Source organism: Electrona antarctica (assembly GCF_951216825.1).
Source record: "Electrona antarctica genome assembly, chromosome: 23".
NCBI classification, from domain to species: Eukaryota; Metazoa; Chordata; class Actinopteri; order Myctophiformes; family Myctophidae; genus Electrona; species Electrona antarctica.
The window spans coordinates 27898363-27918378 of NC_136804.1; the positions used below are offsets into that span (position 1 = coordinate 27898363).

General features: G+C 44.0%; 1 protein-coding gene across 1 annotated transcript; it reads left to right on the forward strand.

Annotated features, from left to right (window-relative positions):
• Positions 1 to 488: 488 nt before the first annotated feature.
• LOC306916787 (RAD50-interacting protein 1-like) lies at positions 489 to 18871 on the forward strand. Its single transcript, XM_079494804.1, has 15 exons — positions 489 to 740; positions 1960 to 2085; positions 3545 to 3660; positions 4632 to 4805; positions 5511 to 5651; positions 6762 to 6918; positions 7151 to 7261; positions 8725 to 8950; positions 10245 to 10382; positions 10510 to 10604; positions 11612 to 11716; positions 13245 to 13480; positions 14025 to 14205; positions 15547 to 15665; positions 16336 to 18871. Exons 1-15 carry the CDS (start codon positions 501 to 503, stop codon positions 16577 to 16579), a joined length of 2409 nt encoding a protein of 802 aa, XP_079350930.1. The 5' UTR covers positions 489 to 500; the 3' UTR covers positions 16580 to 18871.
• The last annotated feature ends 1145 nt before the right edge of the window (positions 18872 to 20016 follow it).

Sequence of the window (20016 nt, forward strand, 5' to 3'; positions counted from 1 at the left end):
ACTTGGAGAGAAGGTTATTGTCACATTGTGGTGATTGTGCACAGTTGCAAACAGAACCCTGACCCTCTTCTACTGGGTGTTTAATCAGGTGCAATCCAATTAAACTGCCCTCTCCACATTATTAGGTGCAGTCTCAATCAGTGACCTTGGCTTGCCCTCAACTGTATTTCCGAGTATAAATAAAGGTGAGAAAGAAAGAAAGTGACCAGTGGTACCTGCTGATTGTAGATAGAAAATAAATACAAAAATAGAAACATTTCTGTTAAAATTGAAAAACACAAATCAATTAAAAAAAAAAGAATGTACATTGTTGGAGGATATAGAATTGTGTAAAAAAAGGTGTCACTTGGAAGAACCTGTTTATGCAGACGCTGAACTGCAACACGCTTTACGAACCACAAGAGGGAGACACATCACTGCTGTTTCTACTCAGGCAAGCGTGTTCACGTTAACGTGTGATATGTTGACGTGGAAATAGTGGACACACAGAGAGGAAAAACATGGCGGCGCCCACAGCCGAAGACAAGGCGATGGACAGGTTGCCTGCAACTGATTCAACGAAGCCCGTTGAAGATGATGCAGACCGTCACGCAAAGGCCAAGGGGGACAGGGCCCTCCAAGAAGAAGACTATGTGGTGGAGTTCATGGCGAAGGAGGTGGGCAGCGATGTGAAGTCACTGAAGAATGTCGGCGAGATCCTGGAGAAACTGACTGCAGAGAACAAGTTGCTGGAAGAGCAGGTCAGGAAAGCCATTCGCGATGATGATGATGATACATACACAGCTGAATAAAGTTACTGAGGGGTGGGTTATTTGTTATAGTTAGTTAATAGAGCTCGTTTTAAGGGATGTAAACGTAGCCACTCAGACCAGTAGGCATGAGTGTAGAAGATTCATTCAAGCTTGTCTACTTCATAGTTATAGCAGCTGTTTTTCTTGCAGTGTGTAACTCATGTGACAGTATTTACCACTGCTCAGTCTGGAGGAATTAACTCCCTCATTAACTTAATTATGCACGAATGACTTTGAACTTTGTATGAGTGATATAATATATAATGACTGTGATTGCAAATACTGAATAGGCCTATAGCCTATACATTTCCCACACATTTAATATCTGTTCTTATTACTACTTAATTGCACAATTAGAGACTGGGGCCTTATTCCTATTCGATTTCTTTAAGTACACAATACATATACACAATATACAAGTAACAAAGTATGTGTTTATATTTTTGCAGTGATGTAAATAGACCTTTTCAATGTAATGTGTCCCGGGACCCAGGGGTGGTCTTTTAGATGGGTCCCATGCAGGGACATTTTATGAGTGAGTCCTAGTTCAATGACTTTAGAGTACAGTACTGAGTACAGTATTGCATCCCAGGACCTCCGGAGGGTGACATGATTGCGTCCTTTCTCAATTTAGTTTGAGTCGCAGGATGCAGGCTATTTGCGTCACTGATTTTGTATTTTTTGTCATTTGACATTTTCTTGTTTCTTATCTATTGAAGTGCAATGTATGGGGGAGTTAGTGTGGAAAATAATTTGACCCACACTTTTAAGTGATATGTGACAATGAACTTGAACTTGAACTGTGAGTGTCACGGCCGGGTGACCTGGAAGATTGGACACTGTGCACCTATAGGCCTACATTGTGGGCAGTGGGCCAGCACCTCAATGTAAAAATGGGTGTTTCGTTTTTCAAATGGTCTGAACTCTGAATTAACGTAATCAAGTGTACATGATTTGAACATTTTACCTTTTGAGGCCTAATAGTATTTCTACAATTGCCACACAAATGCTACAAAACCTCTTGCTAGTAGCTAGCCAGTCATGAGCTTTTCTTGTACATTTAGGAATCAATAGCCAATTTAGCATCGAGGTGCCCACACTCTTCCTGCAACTGTCGGGGACTAGCAGTGTGTTCTGTTGAGTGAGTTAACAATTGTATCCCCCCCAGGTGTTGACCGTATCCAGCTCTGTGCCTCTGAAGGTGTCTGCGGCCTTAACTGCAGCGGAGGAGGCCAGGGCCTCACTTGAGACATTGCTGCAGAAAGAGAGGGCTCTCTCTAATACACTGCAACAGGTACAGAGCTGATTATTATTATTTATTTCTGTTCAAAACCTTTATATTGAGAGAGCCCTGGGAGCTTCCCAGTTCTGTCAGTTTACCACTGAGCTGGTCAGGCTTAGCCATCCTTCATCTGCCTTTGCAATGCATATTGCCCCAGGCAGATTAAGTCTGGCCCCTCTCAATTGTTGGAGGGCTTCACAGCTGAAATGGTGACGAGCCAACCAGATTCGTCTGGAACCAGGCTATAACCAACCAGGGCCCAGTATTCAAATATGGGGCGGGACATTGCGAGAAAAAGAAATTGTATACTGAGAGGGACGAGAGACTAATATCCATGCAGTGATATTAGTATCGCTACGCAGGCTAGGTCAGGCTCATCATCATTTTTCAGCCGCGGTCGAGATCATGGATTTCACAATGCCACGCCAGACTTCCCGGTCCTTCATTGCCATCCCCAGCTCCTGCTTACTGATGACATCAGTAAGCACTTAAAGGAAATCTTAAAGGAAATCATTGAACCCCAGCCTCCCCCCGCTACCTCCGCTCTGTTACATCAAACACACTCAAAACCACAAAAACAAAACTCCGCACCATGGGGGACCGGGCCTTCTGCTCAGCTGCTCCTCGGCTGTGGAATGCCCTCCCGACCACCTGAGAGCACCACAGTCCGTAGATGCTTTTAAAAAGGGACTAAAGACCTTCCTTTTTAGCAAGGCATTTGCCTAGTTGGACTTCTAAGATGCCCTTTGTGCTTCTTTTAACCTTTTAGCTGCTTAGGTGTCCACAGAATGTTTTAATTGTTTTTATTCTTATTTTTCTTTTTAAATATTTCTGCTTGTAGCACTTTGAGATTTGTTTCAAATGTAAAGTGTGTTATAAATAAAATGTATTATTACTATTATTATTATTAATAATAATTAAGTAACAATATAATTCAGGGGTGCCGTGGATCTTTCACACAAACCTGCTGTGTTGGTTATGTTCACACACATACAGTTACAGTACACTGGTAGATTTCTTTCATGTTTTGTTTGGAGATCAATAAATAATTCAATAATCGAGTAACAGCCCCTACTGCATTAGCAGTCAATTTAACTGACAGTAAATGACCAGCATTGATTATACCAGTGGTTCTCAAAGTGAGGTCCAAGGACCCCCAGGTGTCTTACTGTATTCCAGCAACTAGTTAATATAGCATTAAAATTATTTAAACCACTTTAACCAATATATATACCTGATCTGCAAGCTCACAACAAGTCACAATGCCATGCAGTGTGAGCTTGTAGATCTGCTATTCTCAAGATCTAAATCTTGAAAAATATATGAAGAAACTGGAATATATTTTTAAACAATTTAACAACAACACATGCATTTAATGGGGTTCCCTGGCAGAAAATGTTTGAGAACCACTGGATTAGAGTACTTATTTGGTCTGGAAGCATTATTCGTTGTTTTTTCCCCATGTTTCTAGCACTTACAGGGGGCTCAGCCGTGGGTGGACACACTTAGCCAGACACTGGGTCAGGTTGACGTCATCGACAGACACATGAAATACCTGCAGTGTCTACAACGCATAGAGGAACTCAGGTAAAGTTCACCATGACTGGATATCGTCGCTGTTGGCTGGGAAACCTTCAAAAAGTCAAAACCGTATTCGTAACCTTTCAGGAAATGGAAATGGATTTGTTTTCAATATTCATAAAACACACAGACAGAATTAGCAACTGTCACTTTCAAAGTGTTTCCGAAATAGCAAAAATAGACGATCTGCAAGATCTTTGTAGATTGCCACTTGTCTTACGATGAAGTAGGCATTTCATTTACGAAAAAAGTTGAAATATCGAGATACAGGGTTTAAAACCGACGGCAACGACATGCAGCCTTACCACAAAATACCACAAAAATAGGTATTACCACAAAAATAATTTGGACCAATTTTGGTCGGGCGGGCCAACCTGGCCAATGACTTGTCGGTCATGAAATTTGACTTGACGATTAGTTGTCTTGTCACACAAACAATTGCAATTATCGATTTAGTTGTGGTTTGGGCTTTGAAAATGGGAACATATGAATTCAAATAGCATTTTAGCATTTTTGACATTTTTGAGTTTTACTTTTTAGACTTTGGCAGATATGACAGAAGTGACTGATTATTGAATCATTTTATACTTTCAAAAATAGAACATTTTGCAACATGGAAACAATTATGACGATTACAAAAAATAATGTGTGATTATTTCAAATAATTGTGATTATGTAATAAAATTGTAATACCAAATAACTGAAATATACCAAGAAATTACTTGGTATACATTTTATACTTAAAAAAGCTGATCTACAAGCTCACAATGTAATGATTGTGACAACCGTGCGTGTGTGTGTGTGTGTGTGTGTGTGTGTGTGTGTGTGTGTGTGTGTGTGTGTGTGTGTGTGTGTGTGTGTGTGTGTGTGTGTGTGTGTGTGTGTGTGTGTGTGTGTGTGTGTGTGTGTGTGTGTGTGTGTGTGTGTGTGTGTGTGTGTGTGTGTGTGTGTGCACGCGCCTGTGCATGCGTGTGCAGTGACTGCATCCAGCAGTGTCTGATGACCAACAGTGTGTGGGAGGCCATCTCGGCCGTGGGCACCATGGCCAACCTGGACGTAGGGCTGAAGGAGTCGGACTGCGCGCACCTGCAGCTGTTCCTCAGGGACACGCTGCGCTTCTGGCACAGAATCATCAAAGACAGACTGTCATGGTAACGGCCGCCGCGCGCTTTCATATCCCTTGACTGACTGAATACTTTTATCAGCAGGATTGTTAAAGATGGAGTGCCGTGATTCTTTTTCCACCCTGAAACATGATCATCAGGTCTTATTGTTATATAAGGAGGTATAATTTTTTCAAAAAAAGTGTACAGTATTTGTTAAAATGTTGTTTTTATGTTGGCACGCCCACCAGTTCATTAAGTATGCCTGGTTTGCCTGGTGGGTGGTGATGGGTGGTGATCCACCTGAACTGAAGCCGCACCCACAGCTGTAGTTGTATGATAAAGGGGGAGGGGCTGATAGTGTGATGTCACTATATTAGTTTATTTAATTGGCCCGTTTGACTGTCAAGGGTTCAGCCTCCAGGAAGAAACCCTAAATACAAACTTAATACACCATTGCACTGAAAAACTACTTTATGTACTCCCAAGTACTGTCACCTCATAGACACATGAAAAACTGGAAAAATACAAAAATTGTAGCACTCCCTCTTTAACGGTTTACGCAGTATGGCCAAAGTCAGTGTTGACAGCAAGTTATAATATATTACAGTAACTGTATTACAGTTTACCGGAAGTAAAGTATTTTTTTGAACCCAGCAACAGTTGCTACTGCCTTGCCAGTAACTCACTGGGAGTTCATTCATAATCAACCTCCTTTTCCTGTTTTAATTTGTATTTATTTATTTCTTTTAGTGATTTTGAAGAGGTGCTGACTCTGCTCCACTGGCCCTTCATCCAGCCTCCCATCCAGTCTCTGTCGCCCCCTGCCAACGCCCAGGAGATCAACAGCCAGCTGGACCTGCTGGCCGGACAGCTTTTGGCTCTGCAGACCTCGTATCCTTCAGCACACACAGACTGGACAATGTTTATTTCTCAGTTTTTTATTTCAAGGTCCGCCATAACTGAGAGAATACAAATGGAACCAAATGGACCATTACGGGTCCATTTGTACACTTGGTTACACACCCGTAAGGGCAGTGACGTAGAGTCTGTGGGGGCCGGGGGGCCAGGGCCCCCATGAGGAATTGGACCAGGGATCTCGGCCCCCATGAGGAATTGGACCTGAATATATATTCGCCTCGGTTCGTCCCGTTTGTGCCGCATCATCAGGTCGCGCCCGTTTTCCTCACTGTCCGGGGCGGGGGGTGGTGGGGGGTAGACCGCGTTGCGTGTCCTCTTTAACATGCAGATCGGGTTATTGAAATGCTAATCTGGGTGCTTAACCTGCCAGGTAGGAAATAGCAGACCTACAAGCTCGTAGCACGCCACTCATGGGCCCCCATGAGGATTATGAAAACTATTCGTCCCTGCGTAAGGGGCCATTTGGACCCCACTTTGAGACATCAGTAGGTTCCAGTGGTTCCCAAACCTTTTAGCCCGTGACCCAAAAGAGAAAATTCGATGTCTCTCCGGGAACCAAACTAGTCATAATAGTAGATCGATCTACAAGCTCACAATGTGGTGTGTTGCTTTTTTTTAAATGTTTTTTTTTTAATGTTTTGAAATGATAATAAAACAAAAGAATAAAGGCACCCATACAAATTTGTCCGCGACCCACAAATGGGTCCTGACCATAGTGCCCCGTGTTAAACCCCAGATGCGCTTGGTTTACTCGTTACTACATGCAAAGGCAAAAAAACAACCCGTCTGCAGTTCCGGCTTTGTCTTGTAGAGTTTGGTGGCTTCAACATTGGTCAGACACTCTGGCCAAACATTTGGGCACCAAAATTTGGTGTCCAAAATGCGGAAGTGCAAACGGGCGCTTAAACCCCAGCTGCACAGGGTTTCCTAGTCATAACTCCACGGGTCCGCCTGCAGTCCCACCTCTTACCATTAGGGTCCAGTGCTTCAACGTTGGAGAGTTGCACTGGGGGCTTGGTGGTATGGGCTAAAGAACGGCTGCGTGAATGAAAGGTCGTGCTTTCTTTAACTTCCTCCTCCCAGTGATGATGTCATATCGGAGAAGGCGGCGTCGGCCCCCCGTCCAGGCGTGCCCCAGGCTCCGCCCCTCTCGCTGCCCGTCCAGATCATGCTGCTGCCGCTCGCCAAGAGGTTCAGATACCACTTCACTGGAAACAGACAGACCAACTCACTGCACAAGGTCTGAAGCACACACGCACGCACGCACGCACACACACACACACACACACACACACACACACACACACACACAGGATAACAGTTCTTCTACATTATCTAATTGTGTAGACTTCTTGTAAATTAAGTAATGCAGATGTTTAACAGTGTTTAACAATAATTCAACAAGTTGAAATAAAAAGAAAAAAAACGTGAAAACGGTAGGGTCTAATTGCTTTAATTTATTCCTATGTCAGCCGGAGTGGTACCTGACCCAGGTTCTGATGTGGATGGGGAACAGCTCTGCCTTCATGGAGGAAAAGATTCAGCCCATCATGGACCGGGCTGGAAGCAACTGCAACGCCAAGGTACTTGCTGTGTGTCCTGTCCAATTCTGTGTGTCTATTACTGCGATTCCAAACCTGTGCTGTCCCTGTGTGGGCAGTGAGGATATTGCAAGTGCGACCCCAAATAATAGGCTCTATGCAGAACCACTGTGCTACACTTTAAAGTATTTCAGAGCATACCTACACTTTAAAGTAAACATAACAGAGCCGTTAGTATAAGTGGTATAAGTGGTAAGACCTGTGAAGGAAGTAAGCAAGAGGCCACATTTCTTTCCAATATGGCTGCTGTGCACAGAGCCTATTCTGTCAAGTGCTGCGATTCCCAACCTGTGTGGGCCAAAGCCCCGGCCACCGAGAGGAAGCATTGAAGCCAAATGGACATGCTTGGCCGAACGACTCGCTCACACATAAGCCTCGCGGTGCTCGTTCGTGCTTTCGGCCCGGCGCGTTCATGAATGCAATTCTAGTGGCGTTTTAGGCGCTGTTCACACCTGAGAGACAGCTGTCTCCTGTCTTATTCTGTGTGTCGCACGGCTCACAAAGCATTTTCAATGGGAGTCACGTGGTTTGACGAGACAACCTCTCGTCAAACCACGTGACTCCCATTGAAAATGCATTGTGAGCCGTGCAACACACAGAAGAGACAGCGAGGAGACAGCTCCACAGGCCCAAAATGAACAGAGCCCACCACCTTTCCAACCCGGAAGAAGGGGTGAAAAGAGGGAGTATGTGCTGGGTGAGCAACTTTTAAATAACTGTCAAAATGATATGAACCCTGGTGGTGACTGAGTGGTTATTCTACTACAGGCCCAGAGGAGCTCCCTCTCCTGGTATGGGATTATATTATAGGCTACACTGCTGAAGCTGTCCTACTCTGTGTGGTCCTTTAACGAGACTTAAAAATGTAAAAACTAAAACAAATATTCTTCCCTTTTTCTCTTTATTGTTTATCCGGATACTTTTGGTACTTTATGTACATTTTGATGCCAATCCTTTTGTATTTTTTACTCGAGTGCATTTTGAATTACAGACTTTTACTTGTAAGCGGAGTATTTCTACATTGCAGTATTGATACTTTTACTTAACCCATTCTGGTGTTTAAAGCATTATGTTACACTTTAGCTATTGAAAAATAGCAGATCTACAAGCTTGTAGCGTGGCACAGAGTGCCGCACTATGAGCTTGTAGGTCTGCTATTTTTTAAAAATCGTGAAAATGTGGCGCAATTCTTTGAATATATTCTTTCAGAGCGAACGTTTTTAACTCAAATCTTTGCTTCTGAGAGGTTCCTGGAACAACATATTTTCAGATGGGGGTTGGCGGCCAATTACATATAATCTTTGGGGTCCTTGACATGAAATATTGAGCACCACTGATATAGAAACATAGGAATTTCAGAAAACTGTGAGGATTTAGAAGAATTTGACGTCAGGCCTAAATGGGTTAAGCAAAACATTTGAGATACTTTTCCCGCCGCCGTTCAGGTGGAGCTGTGTCGCGGCCTGCTGTCTCTGGCCCAGGAGAAGTTGGCCAGCGACGCCCCTAGGCTCCTGTACGACGACGCTCTCTTCTGCCACCTGGTGGACGAGCTGCTGCAGTTCGAGAAGGAGCTGAGGGGCAGCCACCACTACCCCACCTCTCTCCCCGGAGCCCTGCACATCCTGCTGGAGGAGGCCACGCTGCAGAAGTGGCTCACGGTCGAGAAGAAGAGTATGTTGGGGAAAACCATTGTGTGTTATACTAGTGAGGACCAAATGTCCCCACAAGTATGGTAGAATTTCAGAAATGGATGTTGTGAGCACCATTTCTTTTTTTTAGAGAGGGTTAGGATAAGGTTAGGTTTTGTGAGGTAAGGTTAGGATTAGACATTTAAAGGTCTAGGGGTTAGAGTTAGAATTATTCTTGATAATACCCCAGTCATAATATGTATGTGATTAATAATATATAAACTTTATTACAGGCTCATGGCCCACAGGGTAAAAACAATACATCACATATATTAAAAAAAAGGATACAATACAGTACATTTACCCAGCCCCAGGTTATAATCTAAGAGAGGCACTCATGCCAGTGTCCACTAATCACACATGTATACCTGACAGAACTACGGCCAGGGTCTGTCATTTGTCCAATTAATCCATTCAACGAGAGATCCAGTCTGCACATGAATTTGTAGGTCAGGTTCCTCAACAGAGCCATGAAGGTGGTGAGACCAAGTGTACAAAAGAGCTCGCTTGCTCTACTGCTCCTGGGTTTCTTTAACAGAATCGGAGTCATTATAGGCTACTTGCAGCTTGCGTAAGCTCTCCCTCTTATACTTCACCCACAACGGGGCAGTATAGAGAGGGGTGCAGTAAACTCTAAACAGGTTAACCTTTACATCAGTAGTACAGTGGTGAAATTTCCGAACCAACATGTTCGCTTGTACATAGAGCATTCTCCTCTGTCTAGACATATCCTCGTCATCCTCTAGGGTGTCTGTTATAATGTGCCCAAGATATTTTGTACTTTTAGACACGCACATGGTTTGACCAGACAGGTAAAAAACAGGACACTTGAGTTCAAGGTCGTCCTTAGTTCTACATATCAGGACCATGCTCTTCTTAGCATTATAATTAATATCAAAGTCAATACCATAATTAGATATAAATTTTACTTTCTTTTTTTTACTAGGTAATTACTACCGTAGTTTTAGTCTTGGAATGCCTTGAATTATAGGAGCTGAAAACATAATTTATTCCTATAAATAACCTCAGTAAAACTATGCCTAAACCTACCCTTATTCCTAATCTTAACGACAGTAAAATAAAAATACAAGAACTGATGGGGGCGAGCGGTCTGCAAAATAAATGGGGGCGTGTGTGCCGGTTACCCCTCACTAGTATAGTAATACAACCGTGTCTTGGGCATTAGTATCTCAATGAAAACTAAAAATCAGACATGCACTTAGACACACTCACTTTCTGTTCTATCTTTTGTCTCGTCTCTCCTCTCCTCCCTCCAGTGGCGGTGGAGAAGGTGGACACCATGTTGTCGGCAGAGGGAGCCTGGAGCTCTCAGTACAGAGACATCAGCGACATGGACGAGCTGAAAGCTCCAGACTGCGCCGAGACCTTCATGACTCTGCTCCTAGTCATCACAGGTACGGCTGCCCTTTTGGGAACCGGGGATCATTTCATGTCACCCTTCGCACACTTTCATGTCAGTCCAGACAATCAGGAGATCTACGACGATAAATATGCCATTGTTCCCGTTTGTCCCCCCTCCAGAGCGCTACCGTTCTCTGCCGTGTCCCAGAGCTCAACTCAAGTTCCTGGAACTACAGCGGGAACTGGTGGACGACTTCCGTATCCGCCTCACACAGGTGAGAGAGGTCCCAGATATAAATGGCATTAAATGGGGGTCAGTAGCCTACAGTATGCATGTCAAACTGGGCATCCTTCAAATTAAAATGATGAGAATCACTGCTAGAGCCCTGGCATCATAATCAAGGGCTTTTGGCACTCAGAGAGTGTACAAATGGAAACAAATGGACCTGTCATGGTCCATTTGTACTCTCTCAGAGTTAAGTTGACATTGATTTTTGAGTGGTGCAACCACTCAAAGGAACAGCTTTGTCCCTATGTCCCAACCTGTGTGACTATGTCCCGATGTTTAGAGTACCAATAGGGGGTGCTGTTTCACCACTTGCTTCAGACTGGTCTGATTTTTATAAATAAAAGTTATAATTAATTGAGGTCCCACATATAAATGGCATTAAATGGGGCTCAGTAGCCTATGCATGTCAAACTGGGCATCCTTCAAATTAAAAGATGTGAATCCCTGCCATATCTTTTCAGATGGGGTCTTGCCCTGAAAATGAATTAATTTTACACTCTCAAGAGTTAAAGATCTATAAGGGTCTATTTGGTTACCAACTCTCCGTCATTTAGCTGGATACCACCAGGAACCCCCTCAAGGACCACTGGTGGTCCCCGGACCACTGGTTGAGAACAACTGTTCTATTCCAAGCTCAATTAATTAATTAATGAAAAAATAAAAACCCCAATTTTTGTGCGGACTCTGCCCCCAGCCTGGTACCCTAGTCAAAATATGGCCCTTGAGGAAAATTAATTGGCGATTCCTGGGATTAGGGGGTAGGCGGGCACGGGAGAAAGAGAAAGGCACGATAGGGAAAATACTAAACCAAAAAGAGAACCATAAACATAACATATCACAGATAAAACATCTGTGATTTGAGAGCGGGGCATTGATGTTGAGAAATGACAACATGGTAAATGGTAGTAGATGGTGCATTTATCCAAGGCGCTTTGATATAGATTGAGCATCACATTCACCCATTCACACACACACATTCATCTCCTCTCCCAGGTGATGAAGGAGGAGTCCAGATCCCCACTGGGAGCGCGCTACGGTGCCATCCTCAACGCCGCCAATTACATCTCCACCGTGCTGGCCGACTGGGGGGACAATGTGGTGCGTATACTGGGGGGGCAATGTGGTGCGTATACTGGGGGGACAATGTGGTGCGTATGCTGGGGGGACAATGTTGTGCGTATACTGGGGAGACAATGTGGTGCGTATACTGCAGACTGGGGGGACAATGTGGTGTGTATACTGCAGGTCCACCATGCTGGCAGACTGGGGGGGACAATGTGGTGTGTATACTGCAGGTCCACCATGCTGGCAGACTGGGGGGACAATGTGGTGTGTATACTGCAGGTCCACCATGCTGGCAGACTGGGGGGGACAATGTGGTGTGTATACTGCAGGTCCACCATGCTGGCAGACTGGGGGGGACAATGTGGTGTGTATACTGCAGGTCCACCATGCTGGCAGACTGGGGGGACAATGTGGTGTGTATACTGCAGGTCCACCATGCTGGCAGACTGTGGGGGACAATGTGGTGTGTATACTGCAGGTCCACCATGCTGGCAGACTGGGGGGACAATGTGGTGCGTATACTGCAGGTCCACCATGCTGGCAGACTGGGGGGACAATGTGGTGTGTATACTGCAGGTCCACCATGCTGGCAGACTGGGGGGACAATGTGGTGTGTATACTGCAGGTCCACCATGCTGGCAGACTGGGGGGACAATGTGGTGTGTATACTGCAGGTCCACCATGCTGGCAGACTGGGGGGGACAATGTGGTGCGTATACTGCAGGTCCACCGTGCTGGCAGACTGGGGGGACAATGTGGTGTGTATACTGCAGGTCCACAAGGGCTGGCAGACTGGGGGGGACAATGTGGTGTGTATACTGCAGGTCCACAAGTGTTTTGATCCTATCGCTGATGTGCGCTCCCACCAACATGAACGCTAGCGTCCCCACTCTGGTGTGAACATTAGCCGAAAGCAGACACTACAGCGGAGTAAAAAGGTTTTCCTCTGAGATGTAGTTAAAAAGAAAACCAGAAAATGGAAACTCTCAAGTAAAGTAAAAGTACCTCAAAATTGCACTTAAGTCCAGTACAATGCAGTACTTGAGTAAATATATGTTGCTTTCCACTACTGATTATTCAAGCTATAGATAGTGTAGCAGTGGCAGCCATTTTGTGGTTCCAGAAAGCCCATACATTTTTTCCCATAGAACTAATTTTGTTAAGCCTGGAAACAAGCCATCCAGGCTCCTGTTGAACGATCACCATAAAGCACTTGATTCTGTGTCAAAAGATATTTTAATATTTAATTATAATTATTATATACTATATATTTTAGTATTTTTTTCAAATGTTGATTCACCAGGAGCCTGGGTGGCTTGGTTCCAAGCTTAAAATAATGTATATGAATATTTTCAGAAGTCTCTAGTTCCAATGGTGGTTGATGCTGGGGTGTGGGGTTAGACTAGAGTTTTAAAAACGAGGCAAGGAGGGGTTTGAATAAACAAATATGGTTTTCCTATCTGTGGAGCCAAAAGATGAACTGTATTGACAAAATAACTCTTGTCAAGACAAATCGATTAGTGTAAAGATGGTCTTCTTTTCCACCTCCTCCCTCCACCAGTTCTTCCTGCAGTTGCAGCAGAACGCCGTGTCCCTGGCCGACAGCGAGGAGGAGGAGCATGGCGTCCTGGGGGGTCTGGGCATGACGGACGTGGGCCGCCTGGCCTCGCTGGAGGGCTCGCTGTTCGAGGGCCTCCTGGCGCTGCTGGAGAGGCTGCGGGGGGACATGCTGGGGCGCCTCCTGGACGCCGTCATGAGAGACGTGAAGGAGAAGGCCCAGGCCTACCGCCAGGACAGGCAAGTCCCTTTATCTTGATTTTTTCTGAATGGACTTCTGTATTTCTAAACAATGAATCAATATCAACGACAATATAATGTGATAATAATCAGTGATGTAAATAGGTTTTCAATGTAATGAGTCCTGGGATGCAGGGATGGTAGATGAGTCCCACTTCAACAACGTTAGGAGTCATATTTTGCAATTTTTACAAATTGCAGCATTTAACCCCCATATAATTTTATATGGTTATAATGTGGCTATATTCATGTAGAAAACGGAAGAAGAAATTATTATTATAACTAAAGCTAGCAAAATAAACTAGAATAAAAAACAGTACAGTAGTGCATCCCGTGGATGCAGAGGTCGTTGTTTTATTGCGTCCATTACTATGAACTGCGTTTTGGGATGCAAAATGCACCCTATTTTAATCTCTGAATATTATCGTGGCAAGCAGTCCATAGTCATGTTCCATTGAAATCCTTGATCTGTGTTGTTTATTGTTTTTTTTAAGTCTTAATCAAAAAGACTGACTAAAACCGCTGTCCCTCCTGTGTGTGTCAGGTGGTTGTCCCTGCCGTCGCAGTGCGACCAGGCCACCATGTCCCTGTCCAGCTCGGCGTGTCCCATGATGCTGTGCCTGCGGGACCACCTGCTCAACCTGCAGCAGCTGCTGTGTGTCCCCCTGTTCCAGATGGCCTGGCACGGGCTGGCCGAGCGCCTCGACCAACACCTCTACCAGGACGTGAGTTGGCTTTTTGGCAATACGGGGAGGTGACTGCGGAGATGGCTCTGGCTTGCATGGGTGTCCCGGAAAGAAAGAAAGAAAGAAAATGACCTTTGTGACTTCTATACCCATTAAGACCTGAGGCGCGATTCTAACAACTGCCCTTCTAAATCAGTATTTCTCACACTTTCTCGCACAGCTTTTTCAAAAGATGTAAAAATGATGTAGTGACAATGTGAGCTTTTCTGCTATTTTATTTAATAGCCAATGCTAAAGTCTGGTTTTAATGGTTTAATGGGTCAACTCACCCCATGGAGACTTGAATTCATGGATATTCTTCTTTTTTTTTTGTTGCATTCCTACTGTTCCATACTGTATTGCATTACTGCTATTATTTTAATGTTTTATGCCTTGCTTTTCTTTTCTTTTTTTCTCCATTGCTCTGTAAAGCACTTTGAGCTGCATTTCATGTCATGAAAGGTGCTATACAAATACAGGTTTATTATTATTAATAATAATAATTTGATGACCAGCAGTGGTTCCCTATGGAGACACAAAAAGTCTCTGTTGTGTTCTCAGTCGCCACGACTGATTTCAGTCATTTAGAAGTACAGCATGTTCTCTATGGAAGAATGAAAATAGCCCATCTACAAGCTCACAACACGTCGCAGATTCGTTATTTTAAGATTAAAAGTGTATCATCTTCCATGAACATGAATGGTCTCAGAATTTTCAAGAAAGAGAACAGCAGCCACTTACTGTAGCTGCATACATAATACCTAAACATCATTAAATTATCCGTCATGAGATTGTATTTTGCTTTATTTCATGCGCCAACTATACCTTTAAGTAAACGATGAACCCGGAAGCAGCGGGACAAAAATCTGATATCTCCATAATAATTTCGAGTTGTTAGGTTGTGTTTACATTGCACTGTGGCACAGCTTCAATATGTCATAAGTCTCGCGTTGATCCCGCCTCTAGCGGCCCCATACAGCCGCATATCGCTCCGGACAGAATTGGTCTGGAGTACATCGTCTCTGCCTGAGAGATCCCAGACTCACTCAGCTGGCAGAATGCAAATGTTGTCCAGCAGGGGGAGTGGTTCTACCAGGCTACCAGTACTTGACCTCAAGTACAAATTTGACAGAGCAACTTTCACTTGTAATATCTGACAAGTATCTATACTTGGACTCGAGCACTGGGGCTGAGTAACTTGTCCACCACTGCCATTTTGGATAATGTGACTGTGAATGAAACTGCCCCAAAGAAGCTATGTACCTTTCCCACAATGCAATGCGTTTTATATGTACGTGCACGTGTCCAGACGGTCAACCCACTTGTAATGTCTCTCGTCAGGTGATCCTCTATAATCATTTCAACGAGGGTGGTGCGGCGCAGCTTCAGTTTGACATGACTAGGAACCTCTTCCCTCTGTTTGGACACTACTGCAAGAGACCAGAGAACTTCTTCAAACAGTAAGAGACGTGTGTGTGTGTGTGTGTGTGTGTGTGTGTGTGTGTGTGTGTGTGTGTGTGTGTGTGTGTGTGTGTGTGTGTGTGTGTGTGTGTGTGTGTGTGTGTGTGTGTGTGTGTGTGTGTGTGTGTGTGTGTGTGTGTGTGTGTGTGAGACTGACAGAGAGACTGGATGTTTGAAGTCCATATGGTTGTCTGTGCGTACTGTATTATGCATCTTCTATGCTTTTGTGTGTGCTTTATATACAGAGAGAGAGGTGTGAATAGCACCTTAGTTGTTTTTGTTATGCAATATTTCTTTGACACTTTGGTTTATGACTGGATATTTGCTCTTGGTGTTTTAATCATTATTTTAAACTTTATCTATTGAAAAATCCTGAAAATGTGGCACACATCTTTGAATATATTCTTTCACAGCAAACGTTTTTAACTCAAATCTTTGCTTCCGGGGGGGTCCCTGGAACAACATATTTTCAGATGGAGGGTCCGCAGCCAAATATATATAATTATTGGGGTCCTTGACATGAAAAAAGTTGAGAACTACTGACAAAGGAACATAGGGTTTTTCAGAAAACTGTCAGGATTTAGAAGATATCTGTAGAATCGATGGTAGGTCTAAATGGGTTAATAATACAGTCCCCCCCCCCCCCCCCCCCCCCCCCCCCCCCCCCAGCGTCAAAGAGGCCTGCATAATTCTGTGTCTCAACGTTGGCTCGGCTCTCCTGCTGAGGGACCTGCTCCGAGATGCAGTGGAGGAGCGTGTTTCTTTAGAGGAGGAGCGGACGGGAAGAGGAGGAGGAGGAGGAGAGGAGAATCCTTCGCCAGAGTCGGCACTCAACGATGTGGGAGTCTACCGTCTGGCCCCCTGCGACGCCCTCATTCTACTCAACCTCAGGGCATCGTGGCCTGGACAGTGAGACGTCTGTGTGTGTGTCTGTGTGTCTGTGTCTGTGTGTGACTGTGTGTGTGTGTGTGTACTGTACATGTGAGCAACAGGCAGAGAATCGAGCTCTTCACCTTCTGCTACCATAGAGCACCGAAGTCTGATGTCATTTACACATCCTACCCGTTTGTTTTCCCCATTCTGAATTCCCATAGATAGACTTTTTAAAATATTGCGTCAAATAAGAACTTCAGGTTCCAGGAGGAAAAGGACATTAGATGAACAAGATGACTGTTGACTCAACAACCGTTAAAACAATTGTATGTCATTCTCGATGAGTTTGAATATTTTTTTTTGTTGTGAAAATACAAAATGATGACCACTGATTATTAACACCCTAATTGCACAGGGTTATTTAATCCATTAAATCATAGCGCCCGGCGATTTATAGTAGCGGAGCACTTTTACCGACGGACCGGATGTTATCCCGGATGTGGCTGTAGCAGCTAAATGTACTCCGATCGACAACAACGGGAGGTATGATTATATCTACCTCGACTAGCGACGGGACCGAAGTGGGCCGTCTAAGACATGATCTTTTCTTAGAATTGGACGGGATGATTTAGATCAAGAGTTATTAACGTTTTAAGATTTTCGGCCTTGTCGGCAAAACAGGTGGGGGGGGGACATTTTTGATCACGTCCCACTGTTGCGCAACATCGAGTGTTGCGCAACAGGCGCTCCCAGGCTGTGGAGTGATGCGATCGGTTTTGATATCAATAACCTCCGTCTTTTTGATGAATCTTCGTCCTGGGTGCTGGCCGTTACTAATTGAAAGGGCGGTGAACTTCGTCCTGGGCGATCGTGGTGTTAACAATAATAGTATCTGAGTCATGTATGTCAAGTGTCAGGCTTACTCAGGCCTAGACAAGGCTCTAAATAAGTCATGACGCTTTACTTTGAAACGGGACTTAGTTTCAAACTGGAAACCTGTGGAAAGTCATCAAAATGCTGAAACCTAACATCTGTCTATGAAGAACAATGGATCTCGGAGGGGATTCACAGACCATATCTATACAAGCTCACAACACGTCACACCGCAATGCGTTGTGAGCTTAGTTGTAGATCGGCTATTTTCAGCTAGAGTCACCGGTCGTACAGCACGTGACCACAGGCATCACCACGTCTTCGTTCTTAAGGGGACGGTTTGATTTCAATCTCTTGTCCTCCATAAAATCAGTTGGAACTTTTAACTTGTTGGGAGTGATGCGTTATCACTTGTCTTCATTGATAGTGAGGTGCCGTGGCATTAGTCTGGTGATCCATTGTTCTGAAGTGCCATTGTTCCGAGGGCATACATTATTATTAAGTACTGTAGGTAGGTAGATCGGTATCAGCCAGGGCTACCCTGGCCTTAAACCTCACTACAAACTATGCCTAACCGTAACTCTACCCATAACCTCACAAAAACTCACCTGTCTAAAACTAATCTAACATTTGTCAGACTATCCCGCTACCTTTCTCAGTGCCAGCTGGATCTGTGTCTTTTTTTTGTTTTTTGTTTGGAGAACGAAGTTTTGTGAAGGAAGAGCTAGGACCAACACAACTGGACTTGAGACCAAGACCGTGGGTATAGGGTTTTTTATTTTTTTAACATATGTTTCTCTGTCACAACCTCCCGGCTGTTGATTGCGTGTGTTTGTTGTGTAGCTCCAGTTAGCTCATAACATTAGCCACTGTTGTGAGGCACTCCGCGCGATCAGTGCGGTGTTGCAAAGTCTGGCTCTGGGTTAACACTTCTGTGTTGCAGCCTTTCAGGACTTAGGAGGCACTCGCATTGGCTTAGGCGGCGCTTCAGAGTATGGGTTCAGACTCGGGGCAACCAATACATGACTATGTCGTCAAAGCCAACCCGAGCAAAAATAGGTCCAGGTTTCACCTGGCAAAAAAAAGATCTTATACATTTCTGAACATAAAGTTGATATTATCGACATAACGATATGCCAATTATGGTTAAATATTGAGGTATTTGGTCAAAAAAAATTATTTTGTCCATATTGCCCAGCCCTAAACTGTGAGTACCACTTGTACAAAGTACTTGACTCCACTCAGTCAAAAGACGGAAAGTACAAATATGGGATAGGTAGACCTTTGACATGCACTACTACCACACAGTTCGTCTTTACACGCCATATACTGCTGTTTTAAGCAGTGAGTTGCTTTCCCCACGGCCTAAAAGTGTCCTCCTGTGTACTGTATGCGAGAGTATAATGGTATTTGTAAAAGAAGGCTGACTGGCAATTAATAAAAATATATTTAAATCCTGTTTCAGTCTTGTCTGTCTTTCTCATTAAGTGGAAGGAACTCAAGTAAGTGTATTTTGAATTGATATATCTGCCACTAATATAACGGGTGTCCCCTGTGGCACACAATCACAGCGCCAATTTTGGTTCCATGCATGAGCATTTTTCTGTGCCTCAAATTTGAGGCTCAAAAAAGTGTATTTATACAATTTTTTGCCCTCATATGATTGGACAATATACGGTGACATCACAATATGTTTTATATTGCCTACCTACAGTATATAGCCAACCACACTCCACAGGATTGTATTCTGAATGACTGTTTAAATTCAGATCGATTGCTGAGGATTTTGCCTCAAATTCCTGCCACTGAGGATTTCGCCTCAAATTCAGCCTCAAATTTGGTGCCAATTCTGTCCTCAAATTTTGAGGACAAATACTTTGCGGCGCAGAATGACCTCCTATTCATTTACAATGGCTCCTCTGGCGTCCTTACTTTTTGTGGCATCATCTGGGGCACACTCGTTATGCGATGCTCAGCCAATAGCACATCTTCCAGCCGATCGGCGGCCAATCACAATTTGCGTCCTCACTTTTTAATCCCCACTACTAAAATTATTAGTTTATTTAGAAGATAGATAATACATAAAGAAAATAATCACTGAGCTCATGTGCTTCCCTCTGCTGTCACGTTAGATGCTATACATAATCCTATCCTAGGTGATGAACACGTGTGAGCGTGGTTGTCATGACAACGGAGCGTTAGTCAGGAAGTAAGTAGCCTAATAGAAGTTACAGTATATTTTGGCGTAGGCTATTAAAAAATAACAGATACGCACGTTCACAGAACTGTAGGTGTATGTCAGTCTGCTATTAATAGGGCTTGCCTTACATTAATCACACAAATGTTTGTCATAATCCTTTACACTATAATTTGAATGATGAGTCATATATGAATGAGGAGAGTAGGAGCCACTTATAATTGTGTGTCTTTATTTTTTCATTACTTAACTATTTACCAGTCATTATTCATTTATTCAAAGGCCTGCCATGTACCACGTCCAAACCGTTTTTTTGCCACTATGCCAGATGGCAATACTAATAATCTACCATGTCTTTCTTGCACTCACAAGCATGCAGTTGTGTACATTTTAAAATATTCTTCCAC

Coding starts and splice junctions, on each gene's coding strand:
- LOC306916787 (XM_079494804.1), top strand. CDS start 501: ATGGCGGCGCCCACAGCCGAAGACAAGGCGATGGACAGGTTGCCTGCA. Junction 3,661..4,631: donor CAACGCATAGAGGAACTCAG/GTAAAGTTCACC, acceptor ATGCGTGTGCAG/TGACTGCATCCAGCAGTGTC. Junction 10,605..11,611: donor TCCGTATCCGCCTCACACAG/GTGAGAGAGGTC, acceptor CTCCTCTCCCAG/GTGATGAAGGAGGAGTCCAG.